The sequence below is a fragment of the Perna viridis genome, chromosome 7, assembly GCF_037379345.1.
Source record: "Perna viridis isolate PV_CMFRI_1.1 ecotype Kerala chromosome 7, ASM3737934v1, whole genome shotgun sequence".
Taxonomy (NCBI): domain Eukaryota; kingdom Metazoa; phylum Mollusca; class Bivalvia; order Mytilida; family Mytilidae; genus Perna; species Perna viridis.
In genome coordinates this window covers 40073058-40093481 of record NC_142451.1, presented here as the reverse complement: position 1 = coordinate 40093481, position 20424 = coordinate 40073058, and the positions used below count along the sequence as shown (strand labels likewise).

General features: G+C 32.0%; 1 protein-coding gene across 2 annotated transcripts in view; it reads left to right on the top strand.

The window, feature by feature from the left end:
- Positions 1–18594, top strand: part of LOC148612682 (uncharacterized) — a 30712-nt gene extending 12118 nt beyond the window's left edge. Inside the window, exons 1-4 of one of the 2 annotated variants that reach the window (XM_088590545.1) lie at positions 1054–1333; positions 13556–13700; positions 16508–16655; positions 18178–18594. In XM_088590545.1, the coding sequence (XP_088446671.1) occupies positions 13559–13700; positions 16508–16655; positions 18178–18223 (336 nt within the window). In that variant the 5' untranslated portion in view covers positions 1054–1333; positions 13556–13558 and the 3' untranslated portion in view covers positions 18224–18594. Of the gene's footprint in view, positions 1–1053; positions 1334–13555; positions 13701–16507; positions 16656–18177 lie in introns of those variants that run through there. The other variant, XM_088590544.1, reaches the window with a different exon arrangement.
- Positions 18595–20424: the final 1830 nt, after the last annotated feature.

Sequence of the window (20424 nt, the reverse complement as noted above, 5' to 3'; positions counted from 1 at the left end):
AGAAACTGGTGGAACGAAAAAATTATCCGGGCTTCCATGTTACCATTTTGCCTTTACTTTACCACCAGCAGAATAGGCACTGAGTTCTTTTTTTAACTCCCTAACAAATTCAAATCTAAATTAAGGTTGTTTATTACAACATAAACCACATAAACAAACATTTATGATTTCTACACTGACCTCTACTAAAAAAATAAATCTTTCAGTATACACGTCTTGAATGATATCGTAATAAGTCTAAGTATTTTTGCTGTGTTATGTATTTGCATTCAATGCCATAATATAAACCAAAAGATTTAAGTTTTATAATAACAGAAATATGTTGCATAATACAACAAAAATGTACAACGCATAGAAATGATTTTTTAGAGTTCGGCTCTAAAGAAATGTTTATAGCTCTTTCATTGAAATTTAGCAACCCCCTTAAAAAACAAAACAAAAACAAAACAAAACAAAACAAAACAAAAACAAAAAAAAAACAAAAAAAAAAAAAAAAAGAAGATAAATTAAAGATATAAGACAACAAAAAAGTCTACTAATATCATCTTGGATTTCAAAAAATGTAAACATTGTCATTCACTGTAAGACTCGCTTCATTAATAATTATAACAACAAATTTGCTAGCAGATGAACAAATGTATATATCTTTAATTTACAATATAGATCTTACATCTTATATATGTAGATTTTTATTATTCTGTCTAGCTGTCGGTTCATTACAGAGTGAAACACAATTATATGTGGTCTTGAAAATCCATGATCCAAATTTGGTCGACAACGAATTGGTTTCGATACCAAAATAGTTAATTTCACAGGTATCTTTATCTGCTAAAATCTCCGTAAATGAAAACTAGATTGCAATAATTAATTTCATATTAGATATTTTATTATTAATAATTCTCAAAAACTAAGATAATAAAATCAATATAATCATGCCTGAATTTGTGATTCCAGTAATTATAATGCCTCATATGTGTTACATCACATCACAATGTTCACATGAAAGTCCACCCTTATTAATTAAAAGTTAGAGTTATTTCAACCAAAGCCTGCGATAAAACGTCAGCGTGTGGATCAAATAATTGCGTAGGAAAATAGGCATAAATTCATATGATTTGAATACGATCTGATTGAATTTAAAAGCCGAAGAATTTCTTTTTAACAACGATACTGAAAAATAAAGGAACGATTCTTATAAGTCAGAGAGGAGATAAAAAGATTAAGGAAAGATAACACCTGGGTTGTGTTGATTTATCTTGTTGAAAGAGTACTCTCATAGAAACTGTACTAAAGATTATTCAATAGAAGGGACATCATATCTACTGACAACAAGGTAGGGGCTTTTTTGGAATTTTTCTCATTTTTTTAAATAAAACACTAAATATTTTTATTTGACGTTTTTATTTCTTTCCGAAGTTAAGTTATCTGCATGGAGATTTTCATTTCAAATTGTTGTTGACTGTAGTACCATATACATCAGTTCAAATATGACAAAATTAGTTGAATATATTTCTGTTATATAATTGTATTTCTTAAATCTTTTATATCTTCTTTTTATTAACACACTGTTTTTAAATATTTCATACAATTAGTTTTTCTTCCCGCCCGCGACTAAATAGTGCTCAGAACCCTAGCCGGGGGCTAGGCGCCCTGCCCACAGAGCAACAGGGATATGTGCCCCAGGTGGTGGAATGGGGTACCCCTGGCGTGTTACATGCTGGGGTTGTCAGACTATTATACGGAAAACCTGACCGCAAACCATAGTGGTGCCCCGTGTTGGGAAAGATGCCACGTTCCTCGCACGTGAAAGACCCATACTGTGGTATTCTCCCGGAGTAGGAACCATAGGGCTCCGCCACAGGAGGCTAAATTGCCCGACCCTACCCACCTCTCCCTATTTCCAGTGGCAATCAAAATTTGTCGACCCCACTGTCCTTGTGTCCCATCCCTTTTTCATTTCATCATCATTTCATGTTCATTTTATCATCAATTTCATGTTCATCGTCTGAATATAGCTGAAATATTGCAGCTCGGACGTTAAACCCCAACAAACAAACACACAAATCTTCCCGCCCGTATATTGACAAGAAGCTAAATATAGACATTTAATAATTCACGAGCAATTATCAATCAATCAATTATACATAAAAAGTTTTTCTCGTTATTCGAAAACCAAACGAGTTTCATGAGGGAGTGTTTCCTTCTTTTATATCACTTTCCTTGAACCCCTAGTATGTTGCATCAGTTATATTTCTGATTCAAATCAGTACACGGACGATTGCACGACTATTTGTGTTACAGAAAAGCTTTGACTTGTAATGAGAAATCACTCCTTGTACAGCATACCGAAATTCTTAATATTCATATGATAATTGTATTTTTGTATTAAGAACTAAAAGACTGAGAAACTGCTGGTTTATCATAGGTCACGGGGGTATTCACTAACCATGTTGTCAGATTTGTGTTGCCTAAACCTTGTAATATATCTTAGTTACCGATTTTTTTCCTGTTTAAGCATGGTGCTACAATGTCGTAGCTTGTTTGACATACTTTTGTTAAACCCATCGGTGCAGTATTTGACTTCGATAATTTGGGTTTTGAGTACTTCTTGTTTATTGTTTCTTTTTGAATCTTGAACTTGGTTCTAATGCTGCAGATGAGAGGTTATTCATTTTAAAAACGTGTACAGAACAAATTTTCAATATTTATGGAATTGGTAAATTTGTATTTGTAATTTCGACTTTTTTTTTAATTTGATTTCTTTCAATTACAAAGAAAATATCAACTATTCTTTTTAAAATTATTACCTTTTACAATTCAAGAGGTAACTTTAAATAAAGATATAGCATGCCTTGTGTCATTATAAATACTCTGTGTTTATATCTTAAAGATTTTTTCGTTAAGAAGTGGAATAAAGTTAATCCAGCGATTACTTTGATATTTACACTGAGTTGCGTAATTCCTAAACCTTGTCTTTGTTTTATATTTCGCTTATATTATTGCTTCAATTCTGTAAAAAGTAAATGTTTCTTTTAATGAACAATACAGGTGGTCTCAGGGTAGCGTAATCGCATCGAGTGCGGGAGTTCGTCGGGTCGGTCCATAGCCGATTCTCAACAAATACTTTTAGATTGGTTGTCTTACTTCTCAGCAAAGTACGCAATATTTAAGCAGAAAGAGTGACGACTGGTTTTCTCGGGGTCAGAATAATGTGCCTGAGTTTGTTGGCATGCCTTTCCGTGGGTTATTGCTTCTATGAACAAGGACAATAAAGGTCTGTCTCAGAGTGAAAAACAAAGTCTGTTCGATTGGTCAAGCGTTCTCGTCCTGAAATGCATACAATTTCTGCCATAGGACATAAGCCATAATACATTTCCAATCGACATTTTATTAACAAAGTCACCATTTTAATGCACATCCTGAATATTGATAAAACTGTCATATTTAATTGGTTCTTGCCTATAAAGTCTCAATTTGGTTTGTACAAACTGAAAACTTTAATGTTTCATGGAAAAATAAATGTCTAGTTACGATTCCATGTACTGAGCCTATTTGATGCAAATATGAGCTTAAGAGGCATTGTACATACATAGGTCGACATTAGTTTAATTGAGTAATACATGTATATGATTTACTAGTGACTAAAACAAATTATAGATTTTTGAATTCAAACAAATATAATGAATGAAAGGTTTCTTATATGTTATGGAGCATGAGTATCCTTTGTGTAAATTTTATAAGTTTTATAAAATTTTATTGAAGTAAATCAAAATCAACTGTAGAAAAAAGGTTCTTTCAGTCGCTCATATATAAATAACAAAACAAGCCTCCACTTAATTTGAAACAGAGGCGTCACCTTCGGTTCAATATAAAACAATCCGAGAAAAGGTTTCATATCCGTATTTGATAAATTGTTATTACATGGAATATGTATATTTTGGTACGTTTACTCGTGCTTTTAAAAGTGTATCTTTTTACTCCTGTAGATGACTGTATTATGTTTTTTTTCACTTATTTGTGTAGCATATTGTGGCCTAACCTACCCCAAAAAAGGTTTTACATTGATCAAATACTAGTATTCCGTCAAGGAATAATAAGTTCAAATTTCGATAATTTTTAAGACAAGGGCTCCACACCCCACTAACCCTTGAAGTGTGTGGTTCTAATTTTGGCTATATTCGCAAGGTTAAAGAAATCGTGAACATAAAAGCTCGCAAAATTCAAATCTAGATATCTTAAAGTAATCTCACCAAGAACGTATCTATGAACGCGAAAACTTCAATATCTCTGTTCATAGATCAAACCGCAAAATTTGTCGTCCGCGAAAATCACCCGCTATTCGGTTGTACATATCGACTACAATTCATTAGGTACCAAAAACGAATGTCAAAAGCTCAGTTATGTTGCTAGAATCGTCTCATTTTTAATATATGGATCTTAAACGTTTTGAAATTTATTGTTCATGTTCATTTCAAGGGCAAATATATTTCTCTTTCCTCAGTTCCACCTTTCATCGACTAATGTCTATGATCTAGAATGTCCTCTTGGTACATCGATCTGGTCAAAATCTCATATTGAGATAGATTCCTTGATATCCGATTATAGAACATTGATTTTATCAGGGTTTTCCCTAATTCACTCGGCATCTGATTCTGGTTATGAACTCAAGATCTGTATGCCCCCATTGGATTTTTATTACTTCTTTGATCTGTTAGTTGACACGCTTACCCTTCCGAATAGTGCTTTAGTTATTTCTGTGCGTTACGTCTTGTTTCACGTTTAGGCCATGTTTTTGGACTTCGACATATTTGAAAGAATAATCAAAGGAACCCAGGTTATAGCGGTAATCAAAAGAATATAATCCAGGTACAAGGACCAGACATGGGAAACTGAATCATGAATCGTCTAACTGACGTTTTTGCCGATATTTAGTTACTCATTAGATATGAAGGTTTTTTTCTCAAGTTGTTGATATATATAAATATTCTTGAAGTGCTATTTCGATAATATTTCAAGGATAATTTTATACCATCAGACAGTTACGTGTTTAAAAATATATAATACTATATTTCTATCAAATTACAATATCATTCCGTTATTTTCTGTATGTAACAGTAGCGACTATGTCAATTATTTTGCGTCACATGTGGTATATAATGATATTACATTTTAAGTTGTCATAAAAATGTTACTTTAGATAGACAGCTTGTTAACAATGAAACGAGTATACATATTTCATTTTTTTTTTATATTAAGGGGTTAACTTCTAAGGCTAAAAGCAACTTTCAAAGAGATGAACATGCACTCTTGTGAAACCGGTAGAAGCTACAAAAAATACAATATAATAATAATAATAATAATAATTATTATTATTATTATTATAAAAATGATAAAAGTGTATGTGCATCACATGCGACGAAATGCTTATAAAATAGAAAATTCGTAAATGTATAAAACTCCTATAGTTAATTTAATCAGAAACAATATCTCTAATTTCAATTCAAAATTATTCCTTAAGTATATAAAGGTTCTAAACGATTTTGATTCTTGACTATTTATTGGTAAAAACTTATTTCGGGTTGCACATAGGATGAACAAATGAAACATTTGAAGGAATAGTATCAAATGATTACTGAATTTATGCACTCATGATAGTTTATTCAGCAGTCGGCGTGCCTCTAGCAAATATTTTTTATATAACTTTCGACACTGAATACATTTTAAAGGTTTGTTAACTATTTTTCTCTTTACTAATTCTTGCATACATCAAAAATATTTTGTTTTGTTTTTGTTTTGTTTGTATTTTTTTGTATTTTTTGTTTTTTTGTTTTTGGTAAAATAACATTGTTTTTAAAGTGCGCATCGTTTTTTATACTGGTGGTAATTTTATATCTAACTAATTATATAAAATAAAATCTATTTCAGGTATATTTTACTTTTTTTTATCTTCAAAAATATATTTTAAAAATGTATATGATTTCGAGTAAACGAAAAACAGTAATATTTTTTTTCATTCTGAATGAAATATAAAAAAGAGTAATCAAGGGAACCAAGGTTATAGCGGTAATCAAAAGAATGTAATCCAGGGACAAAGATCAGACATGGAAAACACACATACACAAAGAACATAAAGTAACTAAAATCATACATACAAAGTAACAAAAGCAAATGAGCAACTCGGACTCCACTCAAATCTGGGAGCATGGACCAGGTGCACCGGTCCAAAAACAAAAAAAGTAAGTAAAGCAATTTGGTATTTTGCGACACTCAGGTTTCACAAGTTATGAAACCCTTTTCTCTATGTTTCCTCTTGAATATTTGGTCGTTCTGCGTGACTGATATTCTAGCGATCGTTCATATATGACGTCACTAGTTGCTACGAAGGAACAACTTTCGGAGCGCCATAACGTCGCTTTTGACCAATAAGATTTTAAAGATAATGTGACACAATCTCACAACAATCAATCAAATCGATGATTATTTTTATATATCATTTGTAAATTTATATGATATTGCAAAAGAAGTAAATTATACGACGAAATCATGAAAAAAAATTATTTACATAAATACAAATGTATTTATCGTGCAATTGGTACTACGCTGGAAAATTTGATATTCGTTTCACTTTCGATATCCTCCTAAGAGTTATAACGTGGCAATTGGCAGAACCTAACATCATGATTACAGAACCTACTTCGATCTGTTTCAGTGTTTCGTTAATTTAAAAAAAAAATAAAGCGTAATTGGGTAAAAGCTAAATTGCAAACCAAAATACATATTGCACGCGACACAGTTAAACTTCTGTGCAAAATGAAAGGTCAAAGTTATAATAATTACTTTTCGTACGATGCAATTCATTTCGATTACTGGAAATTAGACTTACATGCTAAAAATTGTTAGTAATGATTGCTCTGCGAACTCTTAACAATCACCTACTTCCGGCGTCAACAGCAAAGGAATGACAAATTAATGAATCGCCTCCGTAATCATTGATAAGAAAAAATAAACGCAGTATTATTATTGCGGGTTTAAAGGGTTTTCATAATTCCTCATCGATGAAAAAACTATTGTAGTTGCGTGAAAGAGAAACAATTTACCTTTTTTCTAATGGTTCGTAAACGGCTTAAAGAGAAAATGGTAATTGGTGTACAATAATATCTTTTATGTCAAATTGTCTATCGGGAAATTAGAAACATTACAGAATATTTGTTGAGGAATATAAATAATCATTTCAGTAGACAAAGTCAAATAGATGACAAACTTAGTGTTGGTCTCTTATGTATAGCATGTCTGTAAATATATTTTAAAGTTTAAATTACTAATTTAGATATACACATTTTCACATAAGGATATTTATGTAAGACAAAGAAGTTATCACTTGTACAGTATCTCTAAACTTGTTCTTGTTTACATAGCATTTAAACTAACTACGCTTTCCTTAAAACGACAATAACAAAATTCAATTTGTAAATAGCAATACCTTTCTGCTTTATTATATGACAGGTGGAGTTACTGAACCAGGATACTAAAATAGAACTAATTTTGCACCAACGCTTGATCGTTTGACTTGGAACAGATCTCGTTTTCATGCAACACCATAATCCATTACAATATCTAGGGTACAGATAAGGTTAGCAAAAATTATGAATTGCTATAAATCTTATCGCAGTGATGCGTCACACGTTTGAACAACTATATTAAAAAGAAAAAAAGCGTGCAGGACATCATATTATCAGATTTACCTCTTCTGTGCATGTGCATTGAGGATTTAGTGTTACTTACCATAGATGTATTTGCGCATGTGCATTTCCACCAATGAATGTATGACAGGCAAATACAGAATCTTCTTGTGGCTTTTCCAAAACATAATTTCAATAATTAATGCTTCAATGACATTAATTGAGTTTAGAAATATTATAAAAACCAAATGTCCTAATACTTTTATAACAAAAATAGGTTAATGAATATGTCAATGAAACAACAGTTGAGTCTTCACTAGGACCTGATAAACCAATGTGTAGTGCCATTTTGAATATGATTTATGACCTTAATCAATTAACTATCATTTGTCTTCAATTTTAGCGAGGTTCGCTTCCCTCATGTACTTTGAAGTTCTGTTTTGTTTTTGTTTTTGTATTGTGCGATTTTTTCTTCGATTTTGACCTTTTACGCTTTTCAGTTCTTAAGTCAACAGACTTATCTCATTTGTCAGCAAACTTAACTCGTTCATTTGTTCTCATCCTCGTATAAGACGAGAAATATTGACCTATAAAAGTAACCTTGCTCTCCACAAGTCGAAAGAATCCCAAGACAACACAACAAGTGGTCCTCGGTGATCCTACATGCAACCATAGGATAAATGTCGAGATCTGCTCGAAAAGCATTTTCTTTCTTTATCGCCATTATCACTGTAATATGAATGGAATATCGAATTTTTCAATTACAGGGTATTGATTATTTTCATTATTAAAATGTTTAAGGTTTATTTGTATTCGTTATACTGTGGTTTGACAAAACGTGATAAAAAAACATTGTCATTAAAAAATATTAAAAATGCTACTTTTTTCAATCACTTCGATTAAAATGGGCTTTCCGTTTTTTCATATTAGACATGTCTGTGAACGGCAAGTTGAGTTTAACAGTACCAACTGATTTTTTTAAATGGATTTCTTAACTGTACTTATTTAATCAATTAACGCATTTATTGAACCTTTAGGAACTTCTAAATGTCCATTATTTCTAATGTTTGAACATTTGCGACTTAAAAAAGAACAAGCACATGTTTATCAGTATTTGTTAGTTTCATATTCTAACGGGGTCACCCGTTAAAGAAAAAGCAATACACTCTTTCAACCCCCCACCCCATCCCCCAAAAATTCCCAAAAACTAAAAAAACACACACACAAAATAAATCCCACCTATGTTTTACTAAATTTTAATTTAACAAAAGCGAAGAAAAATAACGTTTTTGATCGTCGATTTGCCATTTTTTTACTGCATTTTCATATCAATAAACAACGTTTATTTATGAATTACAACAGGTAGGGACAGTTTATGGCCATAACACTGTCGCAGCCCACAATTAAAGATGTATTGAGTAGAGAAATCTTCCCTAGGGTGCGTTCATCATTACGGCACTAATCATTCAATAATAAAATCAATTCATACAAAAACATATATACGTATTAAATTAGGATAATGAAGCAAAAAAGAACTCCATCGGATTCTGACTAGACATTGGTATAGATAAATATTTCTAAAGTTGGGAAATGACATTTCTCTAATACATTTGCACATTTTAAGGCTTAATCTAGACATTGTTATAGTATGATTTAATATGACCCTCAATGCAATATGCCAAATTACAAATCAATTGTTGGACTTTATCTTGAATAATTCGTAATTAGAGTATTAAGAACGTTTTTTCGGCTCCTAATGTAATTTTGCTACATTTCCGGATTAGATTTGTCAATGATTCCGGAACACGTCTTCGAAAAATGATAGATGAATAAAATGATTCCTCTGTAACGCTACGCATAAAGTTTAAGAAGTATTTAACAGTTTAGGAGCATCAACGCGTCAAGCATTTCCATTTTTTGGTTTCAATTAGTTACTCCGATGGCGTATAGAAGCTAACTTTATTCTGTGGATGCATATTTATCAAGAAAACAGGTCTGTTGTCATTTTCTGTAATTCTTAACTTTCGGGGGGAAGAATAACAATGATAGATAAAATGTATTTACTGATTAGAATTTACAGTTTAAAGTTTCTTTCTTACGATGCATTAAAAAGGACATTGATGTCAATATATTAATGTTGACTATTCGCTAATCAAGTTATTTCGTTTATTAAAAACTTACACAATGTAATTTTTTTTTATAAATAACAGATATAAACCAAAATATCGGGCTTGTTTGTGTCATAAATCAAGACATCAAGGAACACGACAAAAGAAAACTTTTGAAGCATTACAATTTCAAAGCTAATTTGACCTGGAACAAATATAAACAACACATTCAGTTAATACAACTGTTCCTTACTTTTATTGAATTATACGATGAAATATTTTAAAACCGGCACTTACACTAGCTAAAATGTAAAGAATTTAAGGTACATTTGTATACGAAAAAATATACTATGATTTTTCTGAGTCATTATACTTATGTACATACTCAAAACACGTACCGTGATGCTGACATTTTATGCAATAAATTAAGCATACACAGTGCATCTCCAATTAAATTTAACAGTAGATTGTAAGTCAATTTTTTTAAACAAACACAAAGTAAAAGAACGCTTATCAGGATCTAACTGGGTATTTTATAAGAAGACAGTATAAATTAAAATAAAAAATATAAAAGTTTCAGTGATCGGACTGGGCTTTTAAGTAAAAAGAAAAATCGCTGGTAAATAGCTTAAGTTTACTTTCGGAAAAAGTTCTTAAGAAAGGGGAAGTTCAACTATTATGACAATAAAAGTCTTTGTTATTTTCAACCATTACATATGAAGGGACATACTTTAAGCTCTAAAATAAAGACGCAATGAGAATGTCTATAATATCTGACGTATTCAATCACGTGATCACTATCACCAATTGTAGGAAATAATTAAATTACCTTACCTAATGGTAAAAAAGTTGTGACAACATCGATTATTTCGCATAAACACCTGTGCAAAAATCAAAATGATAATAAGTATTGAACAAACAATTGATTTTTGGGATAGACGTTTGTCTAGCATTACAGTGAAACCTGTCTAAACGGAACCGCTTTTGGACTTTGAAAATTAATACGATTTAGACAGGTGGTAGGTATACCAATGTTAAAGATAATTTAAATTAATAGCCAGGGTCTTAATCATGTGTCTGTTTGAACTGGTTTCTGATAATTCATAGTTCGGTGTAGACAACTTTCCTTGTACATATATTTCTTTGCAATTTCAGTCCAGAGGTTTGTTCACTTCAATATATTAGACTTCTATAATAAACAAAATATTGCTTTAGTCATAGATCACTTTCGAATGTGTTACCATAAAAGTGTGGAAAGTAGTTTTAAATATAAATTACATCATGTCAATTAAAAATTAAATTGTTGCCCACTCCGTATAATTTTCCTTGTGATACAAAATGCAAAACAAATGTCTTTGAAGTTCATTTGTGCATCACATTATTTGTCTCATTATTCAAACTTTGCATAAGCATAATGAAGAAAAGCCTTGTATTTCGTGCAATGTTTTACATCAGAGAATAAAACTCTTTTTGATTATTTTAATATTTAATAGGATTGCATATTAATATAATATACTTGCTAGGATTATGATGTCTGAAGTTAAAATATTCACTATGTAGACTTTGATGTTGGCATCCTCGAAGTTCTATATTCAACGTTATGTTTTAAGTGCATAGACACTGTTATATCAAACAAAATTACCAATCACATTTCATTAAAGTTACAAATACAGTATGCTGTAAACATGTTTTAAGAGAGACAATAGATGCAAATAATAGAAAATCAAAAAAAAAAAAAAAAAAAAAAAATACCCTCAGATCCCAAATTTCCAAAATTAAAATTATCGAAGTTAGAATCGATATTCAACACCGAGAATTACTCCATGTGCAATGCCTTCTTGTTTAGTAGGTGTTGAATTTTGTGATATTTCAAATTTCGGTGAAAAATAATCACGTGATGTTTTAAAATGTATTACATACTTATAACTGCTTGATTTTTGTCAAACCGGTTCTTCCTAATTCTGCTTCATTAAGGGAAAAGGATGAAGTCTTTGAAATTCTATACAACAGTAGCCAAAATTGAAGGACTGAACACACACACACACACAAAGACGCATTACATACTTCAAAAGTATTTTTTTGTCTTTTTTATCAGAAACGGTTCATTTTAATTTATAATTTATTATTTGGTTTTTGCTTCCTTAAAACGGAAATGGGGTGATGTGTGTGAAATTCTATTTAGTGGTAGCCAAAATTGAACGGGCTGAAAATTAAAACATTCAGACTAAGATGAAAAGTCCGAAAGTCTAAAATTACTTTGGAATTATTATTGTTATACTTGACACTGTGTGAAAATGGGAGCAACTTTCCCACTTACGTTCACACTTCAAAATTGGTCATCGGGAACAGTATTTATTTTTTTAAGGGGTGGATAAAAGACAAATGGTAACTTCAATTTCTAGCAATATTTCGACAACTCATTATTCACGACACAGACGAACATAAATTTGACAGATTGTTCGAAATTATCACAATATATTTTGATCACCATTTCATTATTTATTTTTCTTTATCAATTTTTTATTTGATAGTCGAGCTCCGAACAACATTCCTAACAAAGTGCATACTCCAAAGCACTTTTTTTTCTGATTTTCAATACGTATTGTCTTGAAATGTTTTAAGTTCAAATTCCTTCGCTTTAATTACACAAATATGTAAAAATTCGACTATTTTGATAAACCTACATCAAATCATCAAAAGCGGAAAAAAAATTATATAACACGTGAATCCAAAAGAGTCAGATTGCACAGTTTCTATTGTTCAGGTTAATGATTTGGAAATCATGCTTTTAAAACCCAAGTCAGATTTAACAATCAACAATTGAAATGTGTTCACGACGGATCTCATTTCATATCTGTTTCAAATTTAACTAGAACATTTAAACGGAAGCTTGAAATCTGCAGAGCAAACAGTTTCAAATTGATACAAAGACCTGGGTAATAATGTTTAAGTCCCATGCTATTAGATATGACAAATGATTGGAATTTCATATCAATTAATATTAATTTATCAAACAAGTAGTTTGGTTATCTTGACAGAACTATTTAAACGTAATAATTTTAACGCTAAAAACAGAAGATTTTTTTAAACTCGAGGCAACCGTGCAGTATAAACACATTTCCAGAACTAAAATGAGAGGAGCTAGACTTCAGCATGTTAGATTTTATTTATAAGTACCTTTTAAGTTGCTTCTGTGTTGACCTACAGAAATCGTTAAAAGAATGGTTCTTAAAAATAACTAAAATGTTGAAAGCTACGATTTTTCTTCGGATAAATAAATACTATGTTCTTGGGCATACTAAAATAGAAATTGTGCACAGAATGTTTATAATTGACACCCGATTTCATGATATGTTATGCATTGTTTAGACAAAGACGTGAACAGAATGATGAACCAAGAACTGTATGAAAGTATCATATCAATTTATTAGAATGCAATATTTGTCAACAGAATCGAATGTATCACAACTCCTACGAACGGGTGAAATGTTCATGAGTAATACGCGATATATCAAAGTATACCTTGGAATAAAGCGTTGCAATGACGCGACTTCTAGCGGTTTCGACTTGAGTGTTAATTTTGATATGTGATATGTACTGGTATATAAATGTTGAATATTAGTTACGATCTGCTAAAAAGGCAATGTATGTATTAAAAAGACTACAAAACATCGTATTTGAGCTTTTGTTTCTATTGCTATTTTTTTTCTTCTTCTTGTGCGTGTGTTATATTATAATGTATGATTATTGTTTAACTTTTTTTTTCAGGTAATGAAACTAGCAGAAATTATCACAATTTTCACGTTTGTGTTCCTTGTGACGATCACAACCGGAAATGGTGCACCACAGTGGCGACCCCAAGGCAGATTTGGAAAAAGGTTAGACCAACGATTTCCTTCATCATGGCAGCTCGGTAAGTATTTTTAAAAATATAATTGTCGTCCGCTGCAATTTATGGTACGAATATTTAGAAGAAAATAACAGCAATTATTATTATTATTATTATCATTATAAAAATATAACGATTTATCAAAAAACGGAAACTGAATGATGTTAAAGCTATTAATTTATCATACAATATGATACTGTAAATTCGAAAATGAATGATTTTAGCATTGCGAAAAATGCGACGGATTTAAACTGAAAATAAATGAAACTCACACTATGGAATTTTAAAGTTAATATAACATGGGATTTATTATTTCTTCTCAAAATTACAAATGCCTAAACATTTTTAATTGATGTTTTACTATTGTAACGGGAGAGCACGAGTTGACTCCCAAAATTATACTCCGCCACCGAGGATCGAACCCTAGACCGCTCGGTGACAAGCCAGCGACAAACCGATTCTTCCTTTAATCCTTTAGCCAAGTCAATTAACTGGGTATTAAATCTCACTACCTATTACAACGCAGGTAGGCGTCTTGTCACAGGAGAACGACTTAATAAATGAACGCAATTATTATTTCTAAATATACAGTTCCAATACATGAAAAACTTACAAATTTGTCATTTAAGACTTTTCTTTGTTTTTACATATAATTATGTAACATAAATACTTGATTTAAAATTATTGCGGATTTCATAAAATTGTAAAAGAACATTTCGTGATTAAGCTGACTAATGTGTGAAACATGCGTATACCGGTAGAAGGATTTAACTTTAGTCTAGATGCATCAATGATTGAAATATGATTATGTTAGAAATTACCTTTTTTAACATAAAATGTCGACGATGATAGCAGATTCTAGGGTGTTTTTGGAATAAAATTTTAAAACGTTGATGTTCACCCAAAGAATGGCGCAAGATAAAGAATACGTTGACGAGTCGTTTTTTTTTTTCAAACAAGGTGTTACAGTTTTCAGTAATTCACACTTACGAATAAAAATATTAATTAAAGCTATATATCTAAGATTGAAAAGGTAATGAAAAGTCATTACATTTTAGTTAAGTTAAACTGAAAAATATTTCTCGCCAGATATTTCCCACTACAAACTAATTTTTAACCAATATTTTTTTCATCACTTTCCAACTCCTTATTACTACCCCATGATGAAGAGATATTATTGAGTTTGATCTTGTTTCCTGAAAAAAAGAGGGGATTCTGGGTAATCGTTTGCTCGTTTTTGAACGAATTTGCACGAAATGAACGAAATTTTCTGACAAAAGGAAACTCCTTATATTCGCTACTGACTGTCTTTGTTTTTTTCAAGAATCTGTCCATGTAGAAACCATGGAGATAAAAAGATAATGACTACATTGAGAAAATGAAATCCCGCCATTTAATTTTGTTTTGTACCAATGAATTGTTCAACTCATATTGATGTCAGAGAGAAGAGGGATTTTTCTATATTAAAAGTGGATGACTCATAGTATTTGTTAAAAATTCCCTAAGAAATAAACTAAAATATACACAGCTCAAAGAGTTATTTCCCTTTATTTTAACGTTTATAGTCCTCTTTGTGTATTTTATGTCATTCTTACGATTATAGTAAATTAAAGTATTCATTTTGTTTGAAAACGTGACAAAATTTGACATGTACCGTCCACTGTCTGTGTCTTCCGTGGACACCCTCTTAAACACTAATAGATACTTCTATATAAATGCTGATCATCCTCTAAATGAATCTTAAGTGGACCTTTACCTATATAATGATAATAGATGGCAATATTTGATTAAAATTATCGCCTGGAAGAAATTCGTCTGACCTACGCTTCTAGTAAAACATTTGGACATTCGGGAATATTTTGACAATCCGAAACTATTTAAATTGCACTAATAAGTACAGACCTGACTGTGCGTTTCACACATCAAGGCGAATATGCGAGATTTGTTAAGAGACTATGGCATGATGCATGTGCAAAAGTATCAAATTTGTTAGAACAGCGCTTCAGACACCGATAGAATTTATGACGTATGAAGTAAATCGGAATACAAAAAAAAAACGTCGCGGCGCGTGGCGGGACTTACAAGCTTAATTAAGAGTAAAATTAGGAATTACTAAGTGATTGTCAAGAAAACATAATGAGAATCCAGTATCATATTCATCAAATAAAGACGAAAACACATATAAACACACACTAACACACACTCACATATGAAGTGGGAAATATTTTATTCTGACAAAGACCTTGAGTCACTTGCATCGGTTGGGTTAGCATTTAAAAAAAATTTCGCGGAGTCACTATGACTGGTCTGATAGCGCATGAAAAGAAATACGTGTATATGTAATTATATTGTATTTTGGTTATTAGACAAACCCATCTTCATAATCCTGTTTGTTTAAAGCAGGTCTTTTCAATTTGATCAAATTTTCTCTTACTGAAATGAATTACAAGAAATTTCTGACATAAGACGTTAAACCATACATCTTGAAGAGGAGGTGGGTGGGTGTCAGTCGGGATTTCTTAGAAAAGAGGTGGTACTAGGACATTATTTGTCATTTTTTTTAATTTTTCACATGGAAATGACATTTTTTTTAAACAAAAAGGGGGTGGCAAACTGCCACTGATAAACCAATCAATGTTTTGCCAAAAATCGCTGAAGCATGTGTTTTTAAATAATATATCAGAAAGAGTATATGGAGCTCTAAACAAATATGTGTGGATTTTTTGTATTCATTGATAAAATGTATCAGTTTAACAGACAGATATTACTTATTGATATCACAATCGTTATAATGCATCACCAATGTTCTCAAAATTTAACAAATATTCCAGGAAGTGATAACTCAAATCTTGACGTATACCCTGTTTTAGACGAACCTAACGTATCCATGGAAACTGATTCAAGTGACCAATCATCATTTAACATAAAAGACAAACTTTGTGTTGAGAGCAGCATACCCGGGCTGTACAGATGTTATAGGTAGATTAACTGTTTTAAATTTGTCAAAAGACGCAATTCACTTATACAGTGTGACCTGTCATAACCGGACTATACAATTTGTTTGGATTAGACAGGTGTTCGGTTTACCCGGGTTCAAAATATATTTAAGTACAAGTGTTTGTAAGAATCAGGCAAAATGGAAAAAATCAGAAACATGCATGTCAAAACCCCACCGATCTGAAAATTTAATATCACTCAAGGATACTTTCTCTATTTGAAAAAAAACATCATTTGATCTCTGCATCACTGGATTTGCGCAGAAATTTTTAAATAGAATCTTAGAAAAATGAGTTTTTTGACAGAGTTATCTGCCCTTGAAATGTTCATTTTCAGTGCATTTCAATGAAATTGTAACTCAATGGTCCAGCATGATATGAAAAATCTTGTCTGTTTTCCTTGAAATGATGGTACAAGTGGTCAAATTACACTATCAAAACGATGTTTTTTTTCATACTATGTTTCAACTACTGCCTGATTCTTACAGGGACAGACACTTAAACTGATATGAAGAGACTTAAAAAGTTTCAGGTTATGGATCTTCTCGATTCATTTATTGTTTGGTTTAGACAGGTTTAGTTAAGTGGCAGTCTTTATAAAAATCAGACAGGAGGTGGCTCATGCATATCAAAAACCCACCAAATTCACTTTTATTTCTTGTCCAGAAACAGCTATAGTTCACATAACCAGTCTTAGTTTTTCATTTGGTTGTTGCGCTTTTGAGATAAGTACAGATCTAAATACAGAAAAGACTATCGTCACAGAAAAGACTATCGTCACATAAAAGAATAGCATATGTAGATCATAAAAGTATTGTCGGATCCATGGGTTTTTCTACACCATGAATCCCCTTACCATAAACAGTGTCTGAATTTTATATGGAGTGGTACATAATTATTACACAATCGTTTACGGTAGTGTCATGTAAATACAACTTTCCAACGTCAGATAAAGTGCATTATGAAAACATTTGAACCGCAGGTTTCAATAGAAGTTTATAAAGTAATGGTTTATATTGGAAACCGATAGCTTAGAATTTCGAGACTCATATAGTGTTTAACGCCTTTTGAAGCGAGTAACTTACACTTCCCATTTATCATGTACGAGTTATCACATCTTAATGTTAATAGTAATAATCATATGAAATCGTAGGTCAATCATACACGGTATCACGTCCGATTCATATAAAAATCAAATGTGCACCTCAATTAAAACTGATCTTGAATGTGTGACACTATTCGCTGTGTGCGTGTATTAGTATTCAGGCGCGGATCCAAGGACTGGCGTGTCGGGCGTTCGCCCCCCTCCCTAAATTGGTAAGAAAAAAATTTTTCACTACAAGTTTCACCCCATAATATTTTTTGCCTTGATTTGCATGGTATTTAATTCAATTAACACCCCCCCCCCACCCCACAAACTCAAATCCTGGATCCGCCCCTGGTATTGCCTTGTCTGTTTTCTTTTTAACCCACACTGTAGCAACTATCCATTTGAACTATTTTAGGAGAAAAAGAGCAGCATACCAAAGAAGAATACCAGATGAAGCATAAGGATATATATTTTACTTATATGATGCATGTGATAAAAGCATAAACATTTGTGCTGGACAATTAGCGTGTAATTTTGCACGCCAGCTTCATCTAACATTTGGGGGGGGGGGACAATAGAATCAAATCATGAAAAACTACATGTTTATTAACAAAATGCATCAAAACTCTAAAAAAAACATAGTTATCATTGATGTTTTTCATCCAGTTGAACTGTGATTTGACAACCTTTGGAAAATCGGTCATGGATAAGCAAACCGCACAAAATAATTGAAACCTACTCCGCAATAATGAAGAATTCATACTCGATTATTCCGTACAACCAAAGTCCGAAAATGAAATCTTTACGGTTGAAGCTTAATATTTAAGACATATGTAAGGTGAATAAATATTAATAAAATATATATCCTAACCGACTTAGTATTATTTGTTGCAAGCCTACAAACATATACGTGTAGGTGCCATATAGGCCTTAAAATAAAATACCGACACAAAAATTATACGTACATGTATATTGTCGTCATTTGATTTTGGGACGTGGTATAAATGCTGACGCAAGTTATTTGCCGTCCATTGACATATGTAAACTATATAAGTGATGTAAATAGCACAATTAAAGCCAAACCCGTGTAAACCGCACGTACTGTTAGGTTGGAGGTTTCGTTCATTTGAGGCAAGTAACGGCATGAAGGGTTCGATATGCTTAAAAAATTATAAAAAAGGGACTGACGAAGAAGTCTGGTTTATTCAGATTCGGTTATGACAGGTTTAACTGCATTTTTTATTAAAACGTATAGCTGATCTGTACTTTTTAAATATACCAGTCCATGTACTAGTAAATCCAGTGCGGAAGCACTATTGATGAAGTGTGGAATAATTCCGTATCGTCAACTTTCCTTTCATCAGTGGCAACATCCCTTTAGCACATGCGTATGGAGTTTTCATATCACAACTAATACGCTATGCCAGAGCTTGCCGTATAACTACATAGTCTTTTTGTACCGCGATAGACTTCTAACAAATTAGACTTCTGGGACAGGATTATGTTGCTACAAGGTTGAAGTTTTCACTATAGAAGTTTTATGGTCGTCATCATGAACTCGTGGATCGTTACAGTGTATACATCTACACCATGAAAATCGATTTGTTCAACGTGTCAGTTTTTCTTTCCTCTTTCGTTTTTCCCGGACTTTACTTTGTATGAGTAGCTCGGTGAGTCTTTCTAGAAAAGCAGAGTACTCTTACCCTGCCGTTGAGCATGGTCCATGCTCCCAATTTTAGTGGAGTTCGAGTTGCTCATTTACCTTTTTTGCTTTGTTCATGTACGTACTATTTTGTTTGTTTTATGTTCTTTGTTGAGTGTGTGTTTTCCATGATTGTCTGGTCTTAGTCCCTGGATTACATTCGTTTGATTTCAGCTAGAATGTTGTTTCCCTTGATTACTCTATGTGCAACCGTGCAATTTGAAAATAAAATGCCTCACAGGGCACACTTATATACGACCGCACAACCCTTGAATCAATCAATCAATAAAATTATTTCTTGGTCAAATTGCTGATTTTTTGGACCCATTGGTTCAAGGAACATCCCACAAAATCAAACCCAGCCTTCCTGTCGTGGTATGGCACCTTGCAGTGCATTTTCAAAGAGCTCTATTTACTTACCATCAAGCTTTAATTGTTCAGTCAAAATGCAAATACTTGTTTCTGGTACCACTTTGGTCCCTTTTTACCTATTATTCCATATTAGTGAAAAATCAGTAATTTCAATTGGATAAAATCTTTTCACGCGGTATTAATTAATCTGCAGTAAAAAAATTTACCAGTCAATACCATGATGTGATAATGCCTGGTTACGAGTTTAGAGTTACATCCCCTTATTCAAACGCAAATTCGTGATCAAACAGTTGTCAACGTAAATTTTGGGAGCCGCGCGGCTGCTACTGACGCAGAAACACGATTTGTATCTTTTAAATCATATTGTCTTCAATGAAATAAATACAATAGTTATATATACCATGATAAGTCGACAGCCCTTGGAACAGCGATATTGCCTTCAATTTATCATGGTAATGCCCTCTATATATGCAATTATAGTATAAATAGATTAAGTCACAGCCCGAAAAATCAATCACAGTCTTCATTTTGTGGCATGGCATATTTTGAATACGAAGAGATCTGTAAACTTTAAGTCTGCGGCACACT